Genomic DNA, 26,709 nt, shown 5'->3' on the forward strand with positions numbered 1-26,709 from the left:
CACCAATCATTATTATTAAAACCTGTGCGGGTTATACCAATATATAACGTTGCACAGGTTGACTGTCCAAAAGCAGAAAAGTTGGAGTTTGGGGAAGACTTCTATGCCCATTTGGAAACTATATCAAAAAAGGCATTAAAGCTATTATGACTCTGGTTATGTATACAAAGATAAATATCGATATAGCGATTTTTTGCAACATTTGGTTGTGGCAAACAAATTAGGGAAGAACTGACTATATTCATGGAGAAAAAGTGCACTATATGAATTTTTTATTTGTAACTGAGGAAATTACCAATTAGTAAAAGTTATTTCACTTGGCATAAAGCTCTACGAAAGAGTCTTAAATAAGGTCCTTCTCGATCTGTTAACAGTAACTGGAAACAATTTTGCAGTACCTCGGCAAAGGCATCAGAGACGCAATATACATTATAAGACACAAAAAAAAGAAAAACGAAAAAAGCATGAAGGAATTATCCGAATGGGACGTAAATCGGTAGATCTGAAGCTCTTAGTTACATGTACAGTCAAACAAATCATTACAGTTTCAGAAAAATCGGATGATTTATTCAAGAGAAATATCTTCACAAACTGAGCAGGTCAATAAAGGGTTGGGCCGTTACGGACCCTTATGCAGACAGTTGTTCGGCTTGGCATTGATTGATAGAGTTTTTATATGTCCTCCTGATGGACATCGTGGAAGAATTTTCTCCAATCGGCGCCTTCGGCTGGGGACAGAACCCGTTTCTTTTGTTTTAGAGTGTGTATTATAGAAAAGGAAATGGAACAGGTGTGTGTAAACAAACATAATACATAGCTACTATTTAATAATTTCCAGAAAGTCTTTGATCGTATGCACCGATAATTAATAGGGCAGCCTCCGAGAGTGTAAAATTTCTGTGGGTACTATCTAGGGATTTTTGTAAATATGTGTAAGTATTCCCAGAGGGACCATCAGAAAGCATTCATGAAGCGCTGGCGTACATCAATGTAGCTCTCTTGTGCAACGTAATCATAACCTGATTTTCCAAAATCCTCTAGGAATCTTTCATAAGCGACTGACGTAATGCTAATAAATGTCGCAGACTCGCTTGTGACGGTAAATTGACCACTAGAACCAAACTTAATGTATTCAAAGCAGTCAGTCGACCGGCAATGATGTACCGCAGTGACATAAGGTTGATAAAGAAGATACTTGAGCTAAGTATACGTGTGTTGTGCATTTTATCTGGAACTGCCGTGAGGACAAAATCAGCAGCGGCTGCATGAGCAATATTTTTAAATAAAAGCAATTACAGAAAGGTTTACTGAATGCAGGCTGATATGATGCTACGACGTTTTGCGTGCAGCGAGAAAAAAAATGCTCTCAGTCGCTACGAATAAAAGACGTCTGATCCGATTTGCTAGAAAATCTCCTTCAGTTCCATAATTTTGCTCCGAGCAGCGTCATCTAAAGCTTCATAATAAATGCAAATGAAAAGCAATGAAATGAATCTGATACCTCCCGTAACAGTACCTAACACCACTTTTCGGAAAAAGAGTTAACGCACGAATGACTTATATTCTCAGTATATGAAAGATAGGCTATACGATGACTCTAATCGAAATGTTTTCTGAGATATCTCTTTTGTAGACTGTCAGTGAATTTTGGAGTTAAATCTGATCCATAACTATAGGTATACTTCATTAATAAATTACAGAACAATACGATAGCATCAGTGACCGCTATTGCCCGACCATTTTCAAAAGTCACATCAGTCTTCAGAAGTCGTAGTTATGCAGTAAATGCAGCATAATTATCGTAAGCAGCCAATCGCCAAAGGGATCATAGATTTATAGAGGTACGGATGTCGTTTCTTAAAGTTTGTAGCTTTTTTAAAACGAAAACAAGTTAATTTTAATGTCGTCCTTTTGTAGAAATTTATTCCACAACCAGTGATTTTTGTTAATGCAGATATCAAGTGAGTAACTTGCATTCAGTAGATGTCTGGAAATATGTCAGACTAATCTGTGATGAGTTTTTCATTCGGTACGACCACATCTAAGAGCAACACACAGCTGTTTGCAAAATGACGTGCAAAATGTTTTTCTCGCCGCTGCAGTTTATCTGAAACGTAAAATTAACGATCTGTTTCTTCTTTACAAAAAACATTTCGTTTTAGACATTTGATGTTTCGTTGTTATTCCATAATGTAAGATTCAGTTTTGCACTCTGGAATGTAAATTAACTAAGAGGTTCGATTCGAGAATCAGCATTTATTGACTCCCTAACGTAAAACTTTTGCATCATAACTAAATAAAGCTGGAAGAACTGCTTTGTGTTAACTTGTAATAAGACGAAGATTTAATATTACAACCGCTGCAAGAAGTTTTTATATGTTCATGTGATAGACGAACTACATGGTAAGAATACCACATGCATACAAAATCTACGTGAGCACTGGACGTTAATAATGTGACGAATTCAGGAGAAACACAGTAGTTTATCACGGATGAGATGTAATGTTTATAAAGAAAAACTGTAATAAAAAACTTACAAATATCTCGAAAAAATATGAACAAGAAGAAACAAATAATAATTTCAGGCTTTTAAGAGTATTTATTACGCCTTCTATTTTTATAGTAATTAAGTTTATACCAGTAAGACTTACAGTACTAAGCATTGCGTATAATAGACCAGTCATAAGAGACTATTTCATATTTTGCAGAAATTATGAAAAACTGGTTTGTGAATAGGGTATTGCTACTAGTCACAATAAAAGGTGATTTTATTCAACATATTACTCGTTTCGGGTTTGTGCCCACCTTCATGTGGTTTACATTCAGGTATATGTTTCCATACTCAGTGTTCGAAGTTATTGTTTAAATCAGAAACAGATAATGTGATATTGACTAAATAGTCACAAATGAAACATCTGGAAGTGGCTACGCGACATGTGTTGCAAAATGTTGCAGTACTTACATACAGCTGGTGTATCCATATTGTTTTCATATTACATTTATCATATTTTTGTTCAAAAATATTTCGTTTTTATGTGTTAACTGTATATTAGCCACAATGTGAATTATTGGTGCTTCCATATTATGTCTGAAGTTACCAGTATCTAAAGTGTTACTACTTTATCAAAGACATAATATGGAAGCACTAATAATTAGGATGGTGACTAATATACAGTTAACGAATAAAAAACGAAATATCTTTGTACAAAAATGTGACAATGATATGGATACATCAGCTTTGTCTAAGTACTGTATTATTTTGCAATACATGTTGCTTAGCCATTTCCAAATGTTTCATTTGTGTCTATTTAGTAATTATCACATTATTTGTTTTTTATTTAAACCATGATGTCCAACACTGACTACTGAAACATATACCTGAGCGTAAGCAGCGTGAAGATGGGCACAAGTCCAAAAGGGGTTGTGTGTTAAATAAACTCACCTCCTTTTGTGACTTATTGCAGTTATTATTCTACATCCTGTAAAGGACGAGTCACAGAGTTCAGCTGCATCCATTATGGATAAAATACATGCTTTGTTAATGGTATAATGGCATTAAATCACGAATAGGCAATGAATTGATGTTAAAAGAATGAATTTTGCAGAAAAATATTAGTGTATCTACTGTTATTAGTGTAAAAAATTTCTGCATGGCTCTAAATTTATTGTACTGAAGTTGAAAATTGCTTACTACAGATAATATTTGCTGGTAAAGTTGGTCGCAACAGCCTGGGTGACATCGCTCTGGATGACGTCTCACTTACACCTGGCAGCTGTCCAAGTAAGGCACTGAGCTATTATTCTCACGTTAAATGCAGTAACTTTTCCTAGGCCACAAGGCGATAAAGATAGACGTGTAGTACTATAGCAGACACAATGCCTTTATTATTTTTACAGTACTGGCTGAAACATGATAATGATAGCAAGAAAAACTTTTATTGGAACAATTATAATATTCGTCGCTCTAATATCTAAATTAAATTATCTGCATGATTGTGCATTCTGAGATCCAACTTTATATGCATATACACTTCCCCTACATGATCGTACAATATTAACAATTTCTGTACGAAACTTTGTGGTTTGGAATTCTCACAATAATGCTTTTATCCATTATGGATGAGCAACACTGCGACTGTGATGAATAAAGGTTTCTTGAAATTATTGCAACCAGTAGCCATTTGTTTTGTTCTTGAATTCTTTTATTATTCCATTACCGGTTTCGAACCGCCTAGCGATTCGTCATTTGATGGTACATATTTATTGATTGTCTGCAGCAGTGTGGGAGACGTGTAGCTATGGCAAGATGTATAAACGTATCCATTCGTTGTATGCTGGTGTACACAGTAGTCTGGAAAACATAATGAATGTTTCTCAGTGACGTTCAGTGTACTTCACTCGACACACTTACTTACAAGTTATACGTTACACTTGCTTTACAAAACGTAAATAAACCATACATCTTGCCACAGCTTCACGGCACCCACACTGCTGCAGACAATCAATAAATATGTACCATCTGATGAAAAATTGCTAGGTGGTTAGAAACCGGTAATGTGATAATAAAAAAATTGAAGAACAAGACAAAAGGCGACTGGTTGCAGTAATTTGAAGAAACCTCTCATAACAATGTTATGGAGCAAACCTGCCCCTGATGTAGGCAACCCACAAGATTGCTCAGACTCTGTCTTGCCCCCCTACTAATGATTTAGGATCGTCTTGTCCTCTAAGTATTTAGCTACGGCGCAGGCTGTTGCTATGCCCGTTTCTTCCTCAGTCTTCCGATGTCACTTTTTTCGCCTTCTTTACAGATGTTCACACTATCCTCTATTATTGTCATTTTATTATTCAGTGATCCCATTTTAATTTCTTTTTTTTGTACCCACATTTAGCTACTTGTGTAACAAAATACATTTCAGAATTTATTCTTATTATTGATTTACACCCAACTACAAATGAATAGCACACAAAAAACAAATCGACCAATGCCAAAGAAACTTGGTAGTTACGTCACAATATTACTGCAAGTGGTTCAGTCCATTATTTCAGGCTTACAAACACATAAACAACACGTGTGATAATACGGGAAAAAATTACATTTGCTGACAGTATTGTTATCTTAGGATATTACTAGAAGATATGAATTTAATATTACAACATTGACATATACATTGAAGATACTGAAACAAAAAAATTGTTAATGCTGAAAAATGAGTTGGAGGTGTGAACAGATCTAAAAACAGGAAACGCAGAATCACCAGAACTGTCTATGGGGAGAAAGAGACAAAAACATTCGGCACAAAAATACATTGTAATATGCTGACACTAAGAGATTTGTGAGATGATGGTGCTGCTTATCACTGTAGAAAAAGGAAAAGTGCAAGCTAACTGTGAATCTGCGAGGAGCGTTCAATGAGTAATGTAACACTATTTTTGTTGGCCAGTTTCGGTTGCAAAATGCAGCATTTGTTGTTGGATATCGTGGAATATTCCTGCTGCAGCCTCCAAAGTTCTAATAGTTGGCGACTCTGTAAGTACTCTTCAAAATGGCGTCTGTAACGGAGGTATGTTCCAAACAGACAGCTGCCATTGAGTTTCTTTTGGCGGTAAACCAAAGCATCGCATATGTTTATAGGCGCTTGCAGAGTCTCTGGAGAAAAGAAAGTGAACAAAAGCACGGTGAGTCATTGAGCGGGGCGTCTGTCATAATCACAACAAGGTCGCGCAAACTTCTCCAGTTCCCCGCATGCCTGCTGCCGCACACAACTGTGACTTCTGCGATGCTGGACTTCAGCGTGTTCATCGCCATAAAAATGCAAACGAACTTCTCCTTCATGACAAAGCAAGGCCTCACACACGTCTGCGCACCTGGGAGGAGCTCAGAAGATTTAAATGCAGTAATGTCCCTCATCCGCCATACAGCCCGGATCTCGCACAGTCCGACTTCTATGTGTTTGGCCCAATGAAGGAAACACTCCGAGGGAAGCAGTACGAGTATGATGGGGAGATTATTGATGCAGCCGGACGTTGTCTCCGACGTCGATCAGTAGACTGGTAGCACACAGGCATAGTGGCCCTCTCAGTAAGGTGGCGTAGGGCCGTCACATTGAAGGGAGATTATGTTGAAAACTACGGTTTTGTAGCTCAGAGTGTGGGGAATAATATGGTGTATCGGAATCATGAATAAAATCAACTTGCTTTCAGAAAAAAAGATATGTTGCATTACTTATTGAACATTCCTCGTAATTTAGCATAATAGTTTCTTAAAAGTATATTTGACTAAAAATAGCAGGTTGCGGAGCAGAGATAGATAGTACGGAGGCACTCAGAACGTCAGGTTTGAATGTCACGTGCAGTGGAATTAAATTCGAGTAATACTACTGGCGAGAAGAAAGATTACACCAACAAGAAGTCAATTAGTTAATAACTGTCACGGAAGTTCTCACTAATTACGTTTCTGTGAGAACTGATTGCGTTCTATGTCTACTATAAACATATGCAGGAGGCTGCAGCGCCGGTTTAGAGTAGGCAGGCTGCTCAACTTGTCGATCGACTCGAACGTAGTTACGGCAGTTCACTTGTTCTTGTGGAGAGCGATGCTCAAATCCATGTCAGGCAATCCTGATTTAGGTCTTTTGTGGTTCCGCTAAATCTTTCTAGAGGCAAATGTCGGAACAGTTTCTTAAATAAAGTCATGACTGATTTCCCTCCCCACCATTGTCAATGCTAATTTGTGTCTCACCGATAGAACGCACAATTCTTTCGTCCCTTAGAAAATGCTCTGTGTGGCGCCACAAGGAGCAGAGGAACAGTGGGACGTAAATGACCTTTCACTTAACATTCAACAAGCAAAATTGGTACTTTTTGCAGACGGTACTAGTTTTATAATAAATTATGTCAGAGAGAAAGCAAGAGAAGAGTTGGTAAATTATATTTTCCAAAGAATTTTTAAGTGGATCTCTGAAAAATGGACTTTTTCTAAATTTTGAGAAAACACACTACATTCAGTTCTGTACAAGAAATAGTGTCATACCAATAACCGATGTAGCATATGGAAATGAGCGTTTGGCGTCATTGGCCGGGAGGCCTCTTGCGGGGCAGGTCCGGCCGCCTTGGTGCAGATCTTATTACATTCGACGCCACATTGGGCGACCTGCGCGCCGAATGAGGATGAAATGATGATGAAGACAGCGCAACACCCAGTCCCTGAGTGGAGAAAATCCCCGACCCAGCTGGGAATCGAACCCGGGCACGTAGGACGGCAATCCGTCACGCTGACCACTTTTTTAAAAATCTCATTTTGTTCGCTTTTTGTTCGAAGAATCTGCTCTGGGCGGACGGCGTAAGACATCCGTTTAAATTCGTTGTTGATCAATTAACTCAGTTACCGTGCCGGCTACCACTCAGCTATCGGAGCGGACGATGTAGATTATAAACAGGAGTCGGTAAATAAGGTAATTCATGTTCCAAATTTTTGGGTGTGGATATCGATGAAAACTTGAACTAGAAGAAGTATATTATTGAGCTCCTCAAACGATTAAGTTCAGCTACCTTTGCTATTCCTATAATTGGTAATCAGCCTCCTGACATATTTTCCTCTCAGCAATGTCGTACGGAATAATTTTCTGGGGTAACTCATCACACAGAAAGAAAGTATTGATTGCATAAAAGCGAGCAGTATAATATGTGATGTTCACCCACGGACATCATGTAGGTAGGTTCTTGAAAATCAAGAAGCCAGACATCTTAACTACGTCGTCACAATACATATATTCGCAAATGAAATCATTCATAAATAATCCTACACAACGTGAAAAGAACAGTGATGTCCATACTTATAACACTAGACGGAAAATGGCCCTTATTGTCCATTATTAAAGCTGTCGGTGGCTCAGAAAGGAGTTAAGCATACAGCAACAAAAATTATCGATTATTTGCCAAATAACATAAAATCTCTGACAGTTAGCGAAGAAAGTTTTAAATCTAATTTAAAATCATTTTCTCTAGACAACTTCTTCTATTCCACTGATTAATTTTTAGTTAAAAACTGGAATCCAGTAAAAATAAAAGTAGAAAATGAAAAAACATGATATTTAACTGTAGTTTGCAAGAGCAGAACTAAAAATAATAGTATGTTCGTTGATGTTAACACTAATAATACATACATATCCTTTAAACTGACTCATTCGATAAAAGAATCGTCCAAATAATCTATGGAACATGTAACTAACTAACTAACAGAATGCGGCTGAGATAGGAATAACCTATGACGGCATGAACGCCATAGCGTTCTTCAGTTACGAAAAGATGATACGGATGAGCACCTCATCTGCGTATTGAGAATTTCTAACACCAAACGACAGATTCATTGCGGAATATCACACGATGGTCTTAGAGTGTGTTGCATCTTAGTGTTAGTTTCCTATACCTCTAGCCGCGAGACGCGGAACACATCGGAGGCAGCAATGTCGCCGGTTTATTGAGGAGACCATGTTTCACCTGAATTGTACATTCTCTCATGTGATACAAATGTCCGACGCCCATCCTCATAATTTCAACACGTTATCTCATCTAGTAAGACATCTACATTGTTTTCCATTTCTGGTTTGGTAATAATCTTGGTATCTCTTCATCTTGCGCAGAAGACTCTACTTGTCGGACAGAACTGTGTTGAACAATCTGTCTTCGGTGAGTAAGTCCAAAAACGCTTCGCTTTACTCAGCCTTGTCCAAAGCACTCCTTTCCATAGTCTCACATAGATGCTCAAGCCATTGTTTTGTGAGTCTTGGAACATTATCTTAGCAGTTAGCCTCCGCATGTCCCATGAAAATGAAAGAGGTGGCGTGGTTGTGAAGTCACTGGTCTAGTATTCGCGATGGAACGGGTTCAGATTTCCATATTGTCATCCTAACTGATAATTGAAAAAAAGGGACGCTCCACAAAGTAATTAACCAAATGGGGAGGAAATCGGTAGATGTGATGTACATGTACAGACAAACAAGGGATTACAATTGCAGAAAAATTGGATTATTTATTCAAGAGAAAGAGCTTAACAAATTGAACAAGTCAACAATGCGCATACCCACCTCTGGCTTTTATGGAAGCAGCTATTCGTGTCAGTTCAATCAGTTGATTAGATCGTCAGAATTCCGAGTTGCTTGGAGGGCCCTAACGTTCTCAACTCGGGGGAGACCCGGCAACCATGCTGATCAAGTTAAGGTTTGGCAAGCATGGAGACAAGTAGTAGAAACTCTCGCCGTCTGTAGGTGGGAATTATCTTGCCGGATCGTAAGCCCACTATGGGTTGCCATGAAGGGCAACAAAACGGGGCGTAGAATATCGTCGACCTACCGCTGTGCTGTAAGGGTGCCGCAGATAACAACCAAAGGGGTCCTGCTACGAAAATAAATGGCTCCCCAGACCATCACTCCTGTTTGTCGGGCTGTATGCCGGGTGACAGTCAGGTTTATGTCGCACCATTGTCTGGGGCGTCTCCAGACACGTCTTCACTGGTCATCGGGGCTCAGTTCGATGTGCGACTCATCACTAAAGACAGTTATACTCCAATCAATGAGACTTCAGACCGGAGACCAGTCTTGAGACCCCCCGGACAGTGGTGGCAATACCAACCTGTCTGTCGCTCGCCATACTGCCCGGCAACGAAGAGTAATTGTCTGGGGTGCTATTTTATTTCATAGCAGGACCCCTTTGGTTGTAATCAGCAGCATTCTTACAGCAGCGATACGTCGACGATATTTTACTCCCCGTTTTGTTGTCCTTCACGGCAAGCTATACTGGGTTCACATTTGACCAAGATAATGCTCACCCACACAGAGAGTTTCTACTACTTGTCTTCGTGATTGCCAAACCCTACCTTGGCCAGCGTGGTCGCCGGATCTCTCTCCAATTGAGAATGTATGGATCATTATGGGCAGGACCCTCTAATTATTTCTGGGTGCTGACAATCTGATGATTGAACAGAATTTAGCATGGTATCCCTCAGAAGGACACCCAACAACTCTACCAATTAACGCCAAGCCAAATAACTGCTTGAATAAGGGCCACAGGTGGCCCTACTCGTTACTGTCTTGCTCAATTTGTGAAGTTATTTCTCTTGACTAAATAATCCAAGTTTTATAAAATTGTAGTCATTTGTTTGTCTGTACATGTACATCACATCTACCGATTTTCATCCCATTCGGATAATTCCTTCGAGGTGCCTCGGTTGAAACTCTAACCTTCTTTCCGCCCGACGAATATTTCTTGTAGTTCCCTACAGCTCAGGCCTCTAAGTTTTAGTGACATTATCCCGAGAACCACTGCACATCACTCGCAATTCTGTAATAAATTTTCCAGTTTTTTTTATAGTTCCACCTTTTCTCTGTGGAAAACGTCTGTAGAACTTCATGGTTGCAGATTTTGTATGTCAAACTTGTATTTTGTTTCATAAAGCGACTCCACAAATTGCTGCTGCTATTCCCGGAGACTGTACTTTCGAAATTGACGAGTGTGGCTGGAGCAACACAGGGGCTCGAGATAACACGGACGATATCGACTGGGAGCGTGTGTCCGGACAAGCGACGCGAACCAACACGCAGGACCACACGCTTGGAACAGAAAAAGGTGAAAATCCAGAAGTTTCGTCATTTCAGTGAGGAGCTACCAGCGAGCATACAATTTCTTTCTTGGTTGTCTCGTGAAACCGAAATTATTCAGCAAATTCTACAGACAAATGATATGGTTATTTGGTAAATAGCATTAACAACGTGAAATTTTATCTGGTCTACTCAACAACCTTTTTTGCATTTATTTCAGGCTTCTTGATGACACTTGCAAGAAACAATGTTTTGCGCCCCGGCAGTAGGGCGTGGTTTCTGTCGCCTGAGTATAAGGGAAGTGAAAACGCACAGTGTCTTTCCTTTTGGTAAGTCTTCGTCTTCAGAAATGGCAACATCTTTCACTTGATGTCCAGTCTTAATTCACTTATTTTCCATTTCAGACTTTACCTATTCAACATAGTACTTTCCAGTTTTCTCTGTGTGTGTACATTAGAAATATATTTCTACCCTAGTAGCTGACTGATATGAAAAAAGCAGCTATCGAAAGAGGTCTCAACCTGCAGCAAAGTTTAGGGTTCCTATGAAAAAACGGCGTTTCGCACGGTGTTCATTCTATTGTTTGAAATGCGGTGGCTCGTGATCTCATCTCATGTGTTCGTGTATACCTTCAGCGGCACGAAACGTTAGGAATACCGAGATCGGCATGGAAAGTCTACGGTTAGAAACAAACGTGGCGAAAGGAAGAAAAATGTATGAGTAACTTGGGGACTTACTACAGTGTGGAAATTTGTGGCAAGGACTATGAGACCAAACTGCTGAGTTCATCGGTCCATAGGCTTACACACTAATTAAACTAACTTACGCTAAGGGCAACACACACACCCACGCCCGAAGGAGGACTCGAACCTCCGACGGGGGGAGCCGCACGAACCGTGGGAAGGTGCCACAGACCGCACGGCTACCCAGCGCGTCTTACTACAGTGTGCTTGAAACTGAAGAAAGTTACAACTACCGGTGTATGTAGTGTTTGTAGTTATTCAAACACCCATTAACATGCATCGTTTTCTATACAAAATCCAGGCAACTCTCAAACAGACACTCAGTGCTCTGCCTAACATGCATCACGGCTATCTCGACACAGCTAGTTCATTAAACTAAAAAAACTTAATTTTTTTAAACAAAGCTTTCTTATTCATACTCTGAGAAACTATTCACCAGTTCTTTCATTATCTATTTTCAGCTCACACAGTGACAATCATAGGAGCCACTTACATGGCGTATACTGCTTCCTAAAATTCCATCACTCTTCTTGATTTCACAGCCTTCAGCCATAATATCACCAACAATTTCTACACTTCTTCAACATTTTGCTTTTGACGGCGTATGATCTATCTTAACCACATGAAAGATTGACCACTATAACTACGATCGTTCCACATCTCTTCTTCTCTTTCTTCTCTCAGAGAAACAACGATCCTTCCACATCTCTTCTTCTCTTTCTACTATTGTAAGCACGAATTTCTCTGCGATTGTTACCGAGATTTGCAGCTGCGCTATTTAAAAGTTCCAGTTACTTACATGGGTGAAAGTTCATAAAAATAAAAGAATACGTCACTAAAACAGGAAATTTGCAACGCTTATATTCCTGAGAATGGCGAAACTCTGTAGCTTGATTTAGCGCAGTGAAATGTCTTTTCATTATGAAGTGAAGGCACCTTTACGTCTTTATCTACTGCCGTATCCCGTAAACCGCTGCGAAATGCATAGATGAGTTTAATTTCCGTTGCACCAGATATTGGGGTTTCTTTCCTTTCCATTGGTGTATGTAATGCGGGAAATATGGCTTTTTAATCGTCTCTGTGTGATCTGTAATTAATCAAAGTTTGTCTAAGCGAGTCCTACCGAACGTTATGTAGTGGTCTATATTATATTTCTAAATTCTTCGCATAATACTGGTTCCTTCAAATTATGATAGTAGGTAGGCTCCTACGGGATAGCTGACGTCCATCTTCAAGTGTCTATCGGTTCATGTTTTACAGTAACTTCATGACGCTATTCCACGCGCCAAACAAACCTGTGACCTTTCGAGTTGCCCTTCTTTGAATTCGATCAATATTTCCTGCTAGTATTGTTTGATATGGGTTCCACAGACGTGCTCATTATTCTTGGGCAGGCTGTACGAGCATTTTAAGCAACCTTCTTTGTGGTCTGACTGCATCCTCTCAACATTCTAGTAATGTACTGAAATCTGCCATTCGCTTTACCTATAACTGAGCCTATGTGATCATTCCACTTCATATCCCAACAAATTATTACATCTATCTATTTTAGGAGTTCATTAATTCCAGATGTGAATTATTCACATTTTGGAAATAAGAATTTTTTTTTCGTTTTAGCACAAAGAGAAGAAACACGAGTCCCGCAGAAGTTGTCACTAGCTTCAATAACCCCCTTTTTTTTAAAAGGATCACATAGACGAAGACAAGCAAACAATCAGGTAGACTAAGTATCATTTTAATCATAGTTTCAGTCATTTTTCTTCATATTATAAAATATGGAAGTGTAGTTAAAATTGTAAATTTCAGTTGTATTGAAATGTAGGTTCATCGTCAAAATAACAAAAGTATAGAGTGCTAAAAACAAACACGGAATATTGACACTTTAATAACTGTTGGGTCATCCCGATAACAAAAATATCGTTTTGGAAATGTGAATCGCGCATAAACAATTTGAAACAGAAATTATACAGGTCATCCATGAATCATGCGTATTATGAAGCAAGATAGTAGGAAGTACTCAAGGAACGAGGCGATTTGACTTGTCGTAGGTAGCTATACATTTATATGTTGTATAATTAAAAACAGCTTTGCAAATTAAAGTGTAATCTATGCTTCAAGTCATAATGTGACAACATATAAATAATTTAGAAGGAAGAGGGAAACGTCTCGATAATACAGGGTGAATGAAGTTCGAACCATAGCAACCTAAAAAAAAATGTTCAAATGTGTGTGAAATCTTATCGGACTTAACTGCTAAGGCCATCAGTTCCTAAGCTTACACACTACTTAACCTAAACTATCTTAAGGACAAACACACACACCCATGCCCGAGGGAGGACTCGAACCTCCTCCGGGACCTGCCTCACAGTCCATGACATAGGCAACCTAGACCGGGCAGACAGTAGAACAGACATAACATAGAAGAAGCATTATCCATTTACTGTCTGAAAAAATAAACATAAACAACAGATAATTAAAGAAAATATATTCACGTATGAGAAATGAAGACAGTATCACGGGATATTTTAGCGCAACAAAAGATCACCAAAGAAGATGCAGTAATTATTCGAGAATTCAAATCAAGAACAGCTGCCAATATGAATAACTTGGAAGTAGATACCCTCGGTGAAGCGAAACAACTTTAGTTACTTAATAAAGGGAAGTCCAGATTTTATGACAATTACGTTTCTTTCGCAGTAAGCTGATTTAATAGCTTCATATTTAACAATCATATCCAACCGCTATTTCGACGAAAGATCCGTACCTGAGAACTGAAATGTTGCACAGGGGAGCAAGGCTGCGTAGTCCTTAGTCCACTGGACTCTCATTCGGGAGGACGACTGTTGAAATTTTAGAATTTACGTGATTTCTCTTAATCGTTCATGACAAATGCCGCGAAGATTCCTTTGAAAGGGTACGGCCGATTCCCTGCCCCATCCTTGAAACAGTCCGAGCTTCTGTTCCGTCGATGGATCGTTAAAGCCTAATATTCCTTCCTTTGTTTCTTGGAAAGCTGCACAAATCACATCAATACACAAGAAAGGAAATAGAAGGAATACGCAGAATTATAGACTCATATCACTGACATCAATTTGCAATAATTTTTGGAACATACACTGAAGTGCCAAGGAAACTGATATAGGCATGGGTATTCAGAGACAGAGATATGTAAACAGGCAGAATATGGCACTGCAGATCTCCGAAGTTAAGCACTGTCGAGCTGGACTAGCACTTGGATGGGTGACCATCCGGTCTGCCGAGCGCTGCTGGCAAGCGGGGTGCACTCAGCCCTTGTGAGGAAAATAATGTCAGAGATTATATTGCTGATGATTAATTTCTCTCACATATTTACTGTTGTGTTCGATCACATAACGGAGAAATGTTGTTAAAATCTGTATTGTACTAATATTTATAAAAGAACTACAGCTTTCTACAATAATCATTTGCCGAAAGGTTATTTCAATAAAATATAACGTATCACTAAAACATGAGTGTGCCTAAATCAGGACGAATTAGTAAGATAATAAACAATGGGACATCCAGGATGGAATAACGACAATATTATGAAAAGCATAGATTGCTGCTCACCATATAGAGGAGATAACGAGTCGCAGATGACACAACAGCAAGACTGCTACACATTTCAGCTTTCGGCCAAAAGACCTTCTTCTGAAGTAGAAAACACACAAATATTCAAACAAGCAAAACTCACACACACATGACCACTCTCTCTGGCCACTGAATCCGGCCTCAGGGGCCAGAGACAGTGGTCATGTGTGTGTGAATTGAGGATAAATAGGGTGGCTTGGGTGCACGACAGCAAGGTCTTTATAGCGCCTGGACAAAAGTAGTAAGAGATGAGTGACAGCAAAATACACTAAACAGGAGGAGAAAACAGCAGTGGAAATGAAAAGTAACAAAATTGTGGCAAATCATGTGTGCCGCCCCTACTGAATCACGAAGAAAGAAGGTATAGAGTCAGGATTAAAACTTAGACTAAAATGGGAAATAGTTGTAGAAGGAATTAAACAACATAGCAAGTGGTCATGACTGACCAATTGCAGGAAGAAAAAGGATGAGCTAGCCATCTGAAACAAACTACAACATCCTGCCTAAAAGCTGAAATCAGAGTCTATCCATGTCACAAAACCTAAAAACTTTGACCACAGTCGCCTCGTCATCAGCTTAAGTGGAGGGCAGATCCCTACCGAGATTCACTTCCTCCCACACATCACGAAAGAGGACGCACTCGGTTAAAATATGGCGTATGGTGATTTGCACGTACAGGAATCACATAATGGGGTCCTCTCGGCGGAGTAAGAAGCCAAGTGTAAAGCGACAGGGCCCGATTTAGGGGCTTGCAAGGGTCACTTGTACCCACCTGAACGACCTCCAGAAGGAATGCCGTGGCTGGATACTTGACTTCATCAACCATAGCTTACTGTTCGTCACTGCCAGTCATTCCTCCTCCCACAAGTGCATGGACCTCTGACATAATACAAATGGCAGCCTGCAGGGGAATAGCGCAATGCGTCTCATCATGTGTCCTTGGCAGTCTTATCGGCTTGTTTATTTCCCTGTAGCTCCACATGCCCTGGCACCCAGCAGAATGACACTTGCTTCCCTTGCCATTGGAGGAAGTACAGTTGCTCATGAATTAGCTGTACCAATTCCTCTGTTGGGTACAGGTTCTGTAACGATTGTAGTGCAGTAAGGGAATCAGAGCAGATGAGAAACCATGTGCCATGAATGTATCGTATCTGCTCCACAGCCTTCAGAATCACATAGTGCTTTGCTGAAAAAACGGTTCATCACTGTAAAACCATCTGGGGTGCACTCTTTCTCAAAATTCGTCAAATCTAAAATAAGTCTGGGCCGCTGGAGGACCTAATGTGGAAATCTGCTCCAATCCTGATGTAAAACGTTAAAACCAACCACACCCATCTCTAAAAGGTAATCCTTCAAGTGAATCCCATAGGGCCTCATCGCTTGTTGCCGATTACAAAAAAACCTTCCAATGGGCGCCGAGCAACAGTATGGTATGCTGGTATGCAGGTGTGTATGATGCGGACACTGTTTTACATCCCTGATGAGCAATGAGCGGCCACCACCTGAAGTGAAGTGGTGGCTCAGCAAACTCAGCGCAGAAACTTGATATGGGACTCGTCCACAGTGCCTTGGTGACCAGCCGAATCCATTCATAGTGCACCATATCCAACATGTTTAAATAAGAGGATCTTGCAGACTCATAGACCGTGACCCATAATCAAGCTGAGATCGCTCAAAGGCTCTGTAAAACTGGAGCATACAAGTCCTATCCGCCCCCTCACCCCCCCCCCCCCCCCCCACCCGCCATAAATTGTGGCTAAGACATTTGAAAACATTTATTGCTTTGACGAACCATCTTTTCAGATTCTTAACGTTTGGTAACCTTATTAGTTTATAGTCAAATGTGAGGCCCACAAAAAATTAAGAACAGTGTCCCTCACTTGCAACACAGGAAAATTTAAAACAGAATGTAAGTGGTTAAAAAAAGCGTTCACAGACATCTCAGATGAAAAAACCTCTCTTCTCCGTGCATCCACCCAACCATTGGAGACTTAGTCGCAACTGACGTGTGGTAGCTGTAAATTTTCAAGAGGAACAACAAGCAGAGAAGTGATCCACAGACAAGAAACACTAGACAGGACATTTAACTGCTAACGTAATACTGTCAATAGGTGTTAAGACACTGTCTTGAGGGACACCCTGCTGTTCAAAGTGATCAGGGAGGACGTTACTGACTCGTTGACCAAAATAGCGGAGCAGGAGGAAGGCCTGAATGAAAATGGGAACACATTGACGAAACCACCATTCATGGAGCTGCCCGAGGATAAGATGCTTCAAAGTAATACTGTAGGCATCCTTGAAGACAAAAAATATGGCCACAAAGTAATTCTGGTCCAGGAAAGCCTGTTGTATCGCCGCCTCTAGAAAGGCCATGTCATCAAAGGTGGAGCGATACCTCCGGAACCCATGCAGAAAGCGAATAAGAAACTGCCTGATTTGTAAGATCCAAACAACGTTGTCGTTAATCATTTGCTCCAAGATCATTCCCATAGAGCCAGTGAGGGCAATACCTTGATAACTACTCGGGCATGAGAGATCTTTCCCAGGATTTGAAACAGGTATTAAAACTGTCTCACGCCATGAGTCAGGAAAGTTACCTGATACTCAAATGACACTAATGAGGGCGAGGAGAATTTATTTGCTTCGCCAAGTGAGGTGCCATAGCATATTATAAAGGATCCTGGGGTGACCAGGAAACATGCCACAAGCCGCAGACAACACAGAAACCAGCTCCCATATGGAAAAGGGGCAGTTGTACTCTTTACTAGTGGTGGACTGGAAGCCCCAACTGCCCCTCTTAGCACCAAATCCAGCTATGAAGCTGAATCCTGACCGACAGTAGCAATAAAAGTGGCAAAGTAGCCTCTGCTGAGTGCCAATCTCAGTGGTTTTCTGTTGGACGGCACTCCTTGTGGCAGGTGACAGTAGGTCAGAAAGTGATCACTGCCATCCAAGTCAGTGACCACTTCCCATTGAGCTGTGTTGGAAAGCGCTGGAGAGCAGAGCAAGAGACTGACTGCACAGAATGACCATGTTGGAGTGCAGAAGTGCGTACTTGGTCCCATGTTGAGCAAATATGCAAATGAATACATGAGAACCTCTCAGCTGCTCTACCCCTGGTGCAGGTAGTTGCAGAGGTCCAAAGCACTCTGTGGACATTAAAATCACCGCAGAGGATGAAGGGGTGAGAGAGCTGAGTAAGAAGGCAATGGAGGGCCACTTCATCGAATGCGTCGTGTGGGGGCAGGTAGAGGAAACATACAGTCAACTGATGATGTACATGCGCAGACACTGTGACTGCTTGTAGGCTGGCCATGAGGGACAGTCCTATCTGTGGAGAACATAACTATGTAGTGCAGGGTGTCAGAAGATTTATAGCCCACCGTACCATACACGGCACACGCGCCGCCCGTCACAATTGTTGTTCTCCAAGACTGGGCTGGTGGTATCGCCTTTAGCAAAAGACTGGGAGCAACGATATATCGTACTCAAAGACTATTTTAAAACCCTCAGGCTGGCCGCATCGGAGAACGTAGGATCCCGCTATAAATCCGAGGTGACTATCAAGAATTTTTACGCCGGGAAAGCATATGAAGTCACATCAAGTACCTCTATGGGGAGGAGATGATGAAACTTGTACAGAAGTCAGATAAACTCCGGAGGAAGAAATTGAAGCTGTTGAGTACATTCGCCTTCCTGCCGAGATGCTATGGCGAAGGTATTATCCCTAAATTTGCCAGGTTTGTTCATGTTGTTAATAGCAAGAGGTCTAATAGCATTAAGGGGCACTGACAAGGGGACGCATTCACTTTACCCGTAGACAGCTGTATATTATTTCCAAATATTTATTCCACGTTACATTTGAAATTATCATCGTTGTTTTCGGGAAATGCGTGGGAGTAAACTGATTGTTCTACATGGGCACCATCGGATTGGGCACATAGATGAGTCGTTATCAGACAGGCCAAATTTGAACAGCTTCTTTCTCGTCCTACAGCATCAGAAGAGTAATCTTCGACACACTGTGGTTAATCTTTCTATTAAGGTGTTGGGTAGGCCCACAGTGCCGGTGTTGGAGAACGGTTTAGATTGTGCTCCCACTCGAAATAGACTTCCTGTTACAGAATTTTTCTACTCCGTAGAACAAGCACTTTCTGACGACCAGGCAGAAGAATTAAGGCAAGAAGTGTCCCGCACATTGCATCGAGCTCGGATACCGCGGGATAACATCTGTTCCGCAGAGAGAACAGCTATTCGCTCCCTCAGGAATGACGATGAAGTAGTAGTTTTATCAACTTACAAGGGCAATACCACGGTTCTGTTTACACAAGATAATAACAAAAAAAATGGCTCTGAGCACTATGGGACTTAACATCTGAGGTCATCAGTCCCCTAGAACTTAGAACTACTTAAACCTAACTAACCTAAAGACATCACACACATCCATGCCCCAGGCAGCGTTCGAACCTGCGACCGGCGGATGATAACATCCTTAAAATTAATTCACTACTCAACGACCCGGCTTACAAAAGTTTATCTTGTGACACTTCAGAAAGGATTAAGTGCAAAACTCTTCCACTTTTGAAAAAGTATACGTCGTCGGAAGACTTACGCTAGAAACTTAACCATGGTGCTGCGTTCCATCTACCTTGTGTGGTCTGCCAAAGTTACGGAAGGAAGGAGTTCCTCTACACCCTGTTGTTAGTAATTTGTGTGCTCACACTTATAACCTGGCGAAATACTTAACATCAGTTCTCAGTCCAAATGTTGACAAGAGTGAACACCATATCTCCATATCGGTAGGTTTTATTCGACAGTAGAAATCATTGAGGATTTACTACTGAGTTTTGATGCGGTGTATCTATTTACACGAGTCCCTCTGATACAGATAATGAGTTTGATTCGTGACAGACTGGATGAAGAGTTAGTGAAGTTTTATCGTCATGTTCTGAAATGCACGTCTTTTTCATTTAATAACAACATTTTTGACCTGAATCATGGAGTGACTATGAGCAGTCCTTTACACATCATAGTCGCCTATTTATTTATGGGAGACTTCGTGGATAAAGCACGAAGGACTTCAGCTTTGCAAGCAACGTACTTCTGGAGAGACGTGGATGATACTTTGATAAGTTGCCTGATCGATGAAAACGGAATAAATTTGACGAGACTCTGATAGTTCACAACACTTTCTGTTTTTTGAACAGTGTTTATAAAGAAACAGTTGAAATTGGGTTGGCAGACATTTTGATTAACAGAGGCAACGGTTTTTCTCTTAGCAGGACGTGGAACTCTATACAATCCCGCATCAAAACACAACGTTCTTCGGTGCGGCCAGCCCGAGTGTTTGATAATAGTCTCTGAGTTGGATATATCGTTGCCAGCGGTGTTCTACTAACGGCGGCGCCACCAGCACAGTGTTGGAGGGTAGCAACTGTGATGGCGGGCGCTTGCACCGTATATGGTACGGAGGCCTGTGTAACACGACGATTTGCAGCCTTGGCCTCAGTCTTCAACGGGACTCAGCAGCAGCGTTCTCCTGAAGATGGCAGACAGATAGATCGCCGAAATATCGAACCATGTTGATCTTAGGATCCCGCAGCAAACCCGAGGTGGTCATCAAAAATTATTACGCTGGGAAAACCTACAAAGTCACAAAATCTGTAATACTAAATCTGCTCTAAAATCATCCTAGCATCTCGAATTATGTAATGTGGAAATTCCCTCCACTGCAGAATTGACCACTAGATGTCACTATAGGCGATCCAATCAGCAAAAAAAGGAAGCAGGGATTACTGTGCAGTCAGCGGAGAGGGAGAAATAGCAGAATGGGTCGGCAGGAGAGCTCAGTGGCTTCTAACGGGGGCTGGGCATGTTACCTGCCATAATGTGTAGTGTCAACAGTGAGTACAGAGGAGGAGCTGTTACCGTAAGTGGATGTTTTTCGTGGTGGGGGTGTGTCCCCTTATTACGCTTAAGTAAACGCTAAATACGGAAGGGTGTGAACACATTTTGCATAAATATGTACTGTGTGCCGTAGATGACAGTTCAGAGACTATGATTGTATGAGTATGATAGCGCACCCCGTCATAAAACATCATCTATTGGACAATGGTTTTTGGGCAATAATATTCCTGAAATAGACATGTCTGGTCGGAGTCGCGACGTAAACCTTTGGGATTAGTTAGAACGTTGACTTGGGACCAGAACCCAGCCACCAATATCACTATCTTCTTTGTTTCGGCTCTCGAGGAACTGCCATTCCTCCATAGACAATCAAAAGCTCACTGAAATGTCTACAGCAGAGTTCAATCCATCATAAAGGCGACAGGTGGACACAAATCATTTTAACATCCGCTCATAATAATCTGGATACTTTTGATCAGGTACTGTAAGTGAGAACTTTTTGGTCTACCTCGTTTAATCCTGTGAAGAGTCGCGTCACTCAATATCTAAATGACGTTTCGCTCGTTGAAGACTGCAAGTATTTTAACAATGGTACGTAAGTACCTTGAGATACAAAGACCCTTCTAGGCAGTTGCAGTGTGCGCTTTGCAGGGGGGGATGGGAGAATTTTCCCCCCTCTGCATCAGACCATCCCCTCCTCTGGTTTTAGTTTATGCATCCCAACCTGGGATGCTTATTTCCCACGCACTGGAGTAAAACTTTACATATAATTTAAATTTGTGAAGCAGAACACTGATAGTTTTTAATACAGTATTACTATTAATACTATTAATATGTTTGCTTATTAATTTTGAAAAAGTGTTATGCAGTAGTTAAGCATTTCAAAACATTTAGAACTAAATGACAAGACGCCACACGCCACATTTCCGTAGCATGCCACAATGTTGCAAGACGTCGCCCCAGCGTAAACGAGGCTTTAGAGCCAGGTCTGTATTGTATGGTGGATGTGATGTGTTGCGTACGAAACTAAATCCTGCAATCAGATCCAAACGTCGTGGAAAACGGTGAAGAGGTGTCATCCTGCAGCAAGATAATGCTCGCCCACATTCTGCCAAACGGACAGCCGACGCAATAAAGGAGTTGAGATTCGAGGTGCTGGAACATCCATTATACAGTCCAGACATGGCTCCAAGCGATTTTCACATGTTGGAGTGGACGCTTAACGGAAACACTACAGGGAAGAAGATTTGAAAGTGATGAAGGCGTCATTGCTGCGGTGCAAAATTGGTTACAGATGCAATCGAAAAACGTATTTTCTGATGAAATAAAAAAACTCGTAAAACGTCGGGAAAACTGGATTGAAGTCCAGGGAGGTTGCGTAGAAAAATAACGCATGTTTCAGTTTCTATCATCGGAATAAGTACAGCTTTTCACAAATGTGCCTTTACTTTTTGAATTTCCCTCGTATACCTGTATATAGATGATTTTGTAAATAAGCTTTACCTATAATGCACTTTTAAAGATATAACAAGGGTTGGCTTTCTGATAGTATATACGCGCGAATAGTGAGTTTCGGCATTAACATCTATTTATAAATAACTGTTTAACCATGGGTAACGCCGCGGTCCAAGCAAGTAACATATGTAATTATACTAACCCCCTAAGACATCCCCCCCACTGGTAAAAGCACAAATCGCACACTGGGCAGTCGTAAACTATCTAGTATAGAATAAAGATTTTGTCAGGTTATGATTGTCAAGACCTCTCTGTATCCGCATCATTCTGCTCGTACATTTAAGTCCACACAAAGCTTTCAAGCTCTTATCTTAGTATCTTTCATGTTTAACAGAAATACGACATTTCGTGAAATTCGATATTCAGCAACGTCATTGGCTTCTGAAGGTTTTATGATCACCATAGACTCCCACAGACGTCACTTCGGTAAATTAGAAAAAGGTGAATTTACAAGACTTTCAGGTGTCACATTGATTTTCGACTATGTGAATCGCACAAAAATGGTTCAAATGGCTCTAAGCACTATGGGATTTAACATCTGAGGTCATCAGTCCCCTAGACTAAGAACTAAGTAAACCTAACTAACCTAAGCACATGCGACACATCCATGCCCGAGGCAGGATTCGACCGTAGCAGCCGCGTGGTTCCGGACTGAAGCGCCTACAAGGGCTCGATCATAGCGGCCGGCTATGTGAATAGCCAAAAATAAAGCCATCCACAATAAAAGTTATGAATTAGAAATTGTATTTTAGTTGAAGTCCTTTTAATAGGAATGAAGAAGAACGTAAGACATTTTCCTTGGGGACATCGAAATACTAGTATTTTATAGATAAGTCCGACTGAACTTCCGTGCTTCGAGACTCATCTTTTTTTATGAGCTTTCAGGAGTGTAGCTTCATGATCAACAGGTGATAAAAAAAAGTTCAAATGTGTGTGAAATCTTATGGGACTTAACTGCTAAGTTTATCAGTCCCTAAACTTACACACTACTTAACCTAAATTATCCTAAGGACAATCAGACACACTCATGCCCGAGGGAGGATTCGAACTTCAGCCGGGATCAGCCGCACAGTCCATGACTGCAGCGCCTTGAACCGCTCGGCTAATCCCGTGCGGCAACAGGTGATCCGGTGCGTTTCCGAAATTTCTTCGGGATTTCGATCCACCAGAACGGATATTTTTGCTTAGAAATGGGTGTTGCACTCCTTCCATCAGAAAATTCACAATTTAGATGCCTCTTTTTAGTTTCCAGTTGTTAAATGTAGAGCTCACACCAGAAATGACTGCTACATTTCTTGACACCCATGTAAATATGCACCAGACACAACTATGTGTACTACGTGCAACATGTGATCAAAAGTATATGGCCACTTGTGGGGTGGACAATAAAAAGTGGAGTGACCATTCTTCGCTTTTATGATTCCTTGAACTCTGCTGGGGACACTTCCAATGAGGTGCTTGATTTGTCTGTGGAAGAATGGCAGCCCATTCTTCCTCAAGAGCCGAAACCAAGGAATTTAATCGTGTTGGACGCTGAGGTCTGGAGCGAAGTCGAATTTCTAACTTATCCATGAGGTATTCCAAAGGATTCAGGTCCAATTGCGTGACAGATCAGTCCATTTCAGGCTTGTTATTGCCCAGAAACAACTGCCTAACAGATGATGCTTTATGGCAGGGTATACTGTCATGCTAATACAAACAATCATCATCTACGAACTGTTCTTCCACTCTGCGCCGTACACAGTACATCCCTCCGCATTTAGTGTTTTCTTCAGCACAGTAATGGGACCACTCCCTAACCACGGAAAACGCCCTCATACCGTAACGCCAACTCCGTATTTCACTGAAGGCACTACACATGATGTCAGGTAATGTTGTCGGCAAACCCAAACCGGTGCATCGGATTGTCACAGGATGATTCATAAGTCCGAACCACTCTTTCCAGTCGATCTTCGCACCACCTCAAGCGTGGCTTAGCAGTGACAACAAAAATATCTGGCTTATGAGGAGCTGCGCTTCAGTAGTACCAAACCTGTTTTAACTCTCTACACAAGGCCATTGTGCTAGTTGGACTGCTGGTAGTACACTGGAACTTTCGTGTGATTCCGTGCGCTGATTTCATGCAATCTTCGTCGATACCTGTCCGTCAGCACATGAGGTCTGTGTGATCTTGGTTTAGCTGAGGTTGTTCCTTCGCGTTTCAACTTCACAGTCGTATCACTATCAGTCGACTGGGGTAGCTTTAGAAGGACTGTAATGTCCACGGTGAGCTTGTTGCTCAGGTGACATCCAGTGACTAGTCCACACTGAAAGTCGCTGAGGTCTCATGACCGACCCATGTCCTGTTACTGCTTCTCTACGGCCAACAGAATACTCCTCGCCTCCTTTTATACAGGCTCCTTTGCCTCTTCTGTCATTTAGCTATCAATTCCTCTTTATACCGGTTTTTCTGGATACTACTGACCAGATACTGTACATATTATATTTAGATACTGAAAGGAATTATTTGCTGCAGTCAGGAACATTTATGTCACATTGTAATGTGAGAGTCAGGAGCATGCATATTCTATCTCATTGTGAAGTAAGACACATTCTGCTAATTTCTCTTTAATTGAAGCCATAGTTGATTCTTTTGATTGTTGCTTCGTATTTCCTCCAGCTCTCAATCCAACGAACTCGGTAACGTGCTATTATCTCTGCAATGTCACTCCAGATTTCCACTGAAGGTGCAGTACTTACTGTCATATATTGCTGTAGATGTAAAATATTTTAGCTTTCAGAGTTAGCAGCTTTCTTGTTTCTCTGACTACATTAGTTTTCAGTTTTGGGTTATGTGTTTACACTTAATGAACATAATTTCCACCATTAAGCAGTAAGACAATGTTTAAGACAACTTCCTCAACTACTGTTGTTTCATTTTTACAGGTATGTTTTGAACGAGCCTTTTATAGATAACACTGGTCCAAGCTTGGGAGCATTAACAGTTTATACGAGAAGTATGGACAAGTCTGGCACCACCACACTTCCAATATGGCGTCTATATAACCACCAAGGACCAGAATGGCATTACGCACAAGCTCGTATTCTGCAACCTAACAACTACAATGTATGTAGCCCTATTTTATCTAAAAATTTTACTTCTGAATAACGATATAATAAAAACAAAGTAATAGTCACTAAAATACCCGTAGATACAAGGAGTGTGTAATATTTGTACAACATTGTTAATTGTACCAGGCTGCCGAACAACCTTGGCCAATAACGTCACACGATCGTTTCATTTCAGCCGAAACATTTGAATTCAGGTTCGAAAAGAGTAAACGAATCTTTGGACTAGGTGCTAATAAATTGCTTATTTATTTTTCGGTCAATACTGTTTTTGATTTTCGTCGTCTCAGCACCATTTGCAAAACCTATTTCACGAATGCATGGGAAATGTCACCAATCAAAGGGCAGTATGATTATATTACATACAAATAGTTTTTGTGAAATAATAATGCTATTTACTATCGCTGGATATACTGAAAAAATATAACTTTACGCTGAGCAAATATATTAAGTCCCACATTCAATTAATGGTTTGGCTATATGATTTTAGTTATTTAGTAATCTAACTGAAATGCACAATGTTAGAACCATCCACATAATTTGTCACGTATAGAATAATTCTTACATAAAATTTCTGGTCAATTTAACAAAAACCTCTTTCATACAATAAAAATTTTCTCCAGTCATCACAGTTTTCATCATCGTCTTGCAGCTGATGAAGATCCCCTCCATTACCAAGTCTTTAATTGCCTCCTTAAACTCGTCTGAGAAATACACTGACGCTAAAAAATCGCAACACCAAAAAGTAATTAATGTAGCGTAATGAACTTGCGGGAATACATTTGTCTAGGTAACATATGTAAGTGATTAACATTACAAGGTCACAGCGTGAGGTAAGTGACTGAAAATGTGAAATGCTGGTACATTAACCGGTATAGCCAACAGAGTGTTGGATGCAAGCACACAATCGTGCATGCATTGTGTTGCACGAGTGTCTGATGTCAAGTTTGTGGGATGGAGTTCCACGCCTGTTGCGACTTGGTCTGTCAGTCCAGCGGCGGTTAATGCTGGTTGCGGATAACGATGGAGTGGACGTCCGATAACGTCTACTATGTGCTCGGTTGGAGACAAATCTGGTGATCGAGCGGTATGTGGGCGAGCGTTATCCTGTTGGAAAACACACCATGGAATTCTGTTCATGAGTGGCAGCACAAAAAGACGAATCACCTCACTGAAGTTCAAGTTTACAGTCAGGGTGCGTGGAATAACCACGAAGGTGTTCCTGTTGTCAC

At 40.9% G+C, this 26,709-nt stretch overlaps 1 protein-coding gene across 2 annotated transcripts in view; it reads left to right on the forward strand.

Moving 5' to 3' along the window:
- Window positions 1-26,709, forward strand: part of LOC126299244 (MAM and LDL-receptor class A domain-containing protein 1-like) — a 352,356-nt gene that overhangs the window by 263,884 nt on the left and 61,763 nt on the right. For both annotated transcript variants that reach the window (XM_049991032.1, XM_049991033.1), the window contains exons 10-13: window positions 3,697-3,781; window positions 10,453-10,623; window positions 10,816-10,924; window positions 25,295-25,475. In XM_049991032.1, coding sequence (XP_049846989.1) covers window positions 3,697-3,781; window positions 10,453-10,623; window positions 10,816-10,924; window positions 25,295-25,475 — 546 coding nt within the window. The remainder of the gene's footprint in view (window positions 1-3,696; window positions 3,782-10,452; window positions 10,624-10,815; window positions 10,925-25,294; window positions 25,476-26,709) is intronic.

Source organism: Schistocerca gregaria, chromosome X (assembly GCF_023897955.1).
Source record: "Schistocerca gregaria isolate iqSchGreg1 chromosome X, iqSchGreg1.2, whole genome shotgun sequence".
NCBI lineage: Eukaryota > Metazoa > Arthropoda > Insecta > Orthoptera > Acrididae > Schistocerca > Schistocerca gregaria.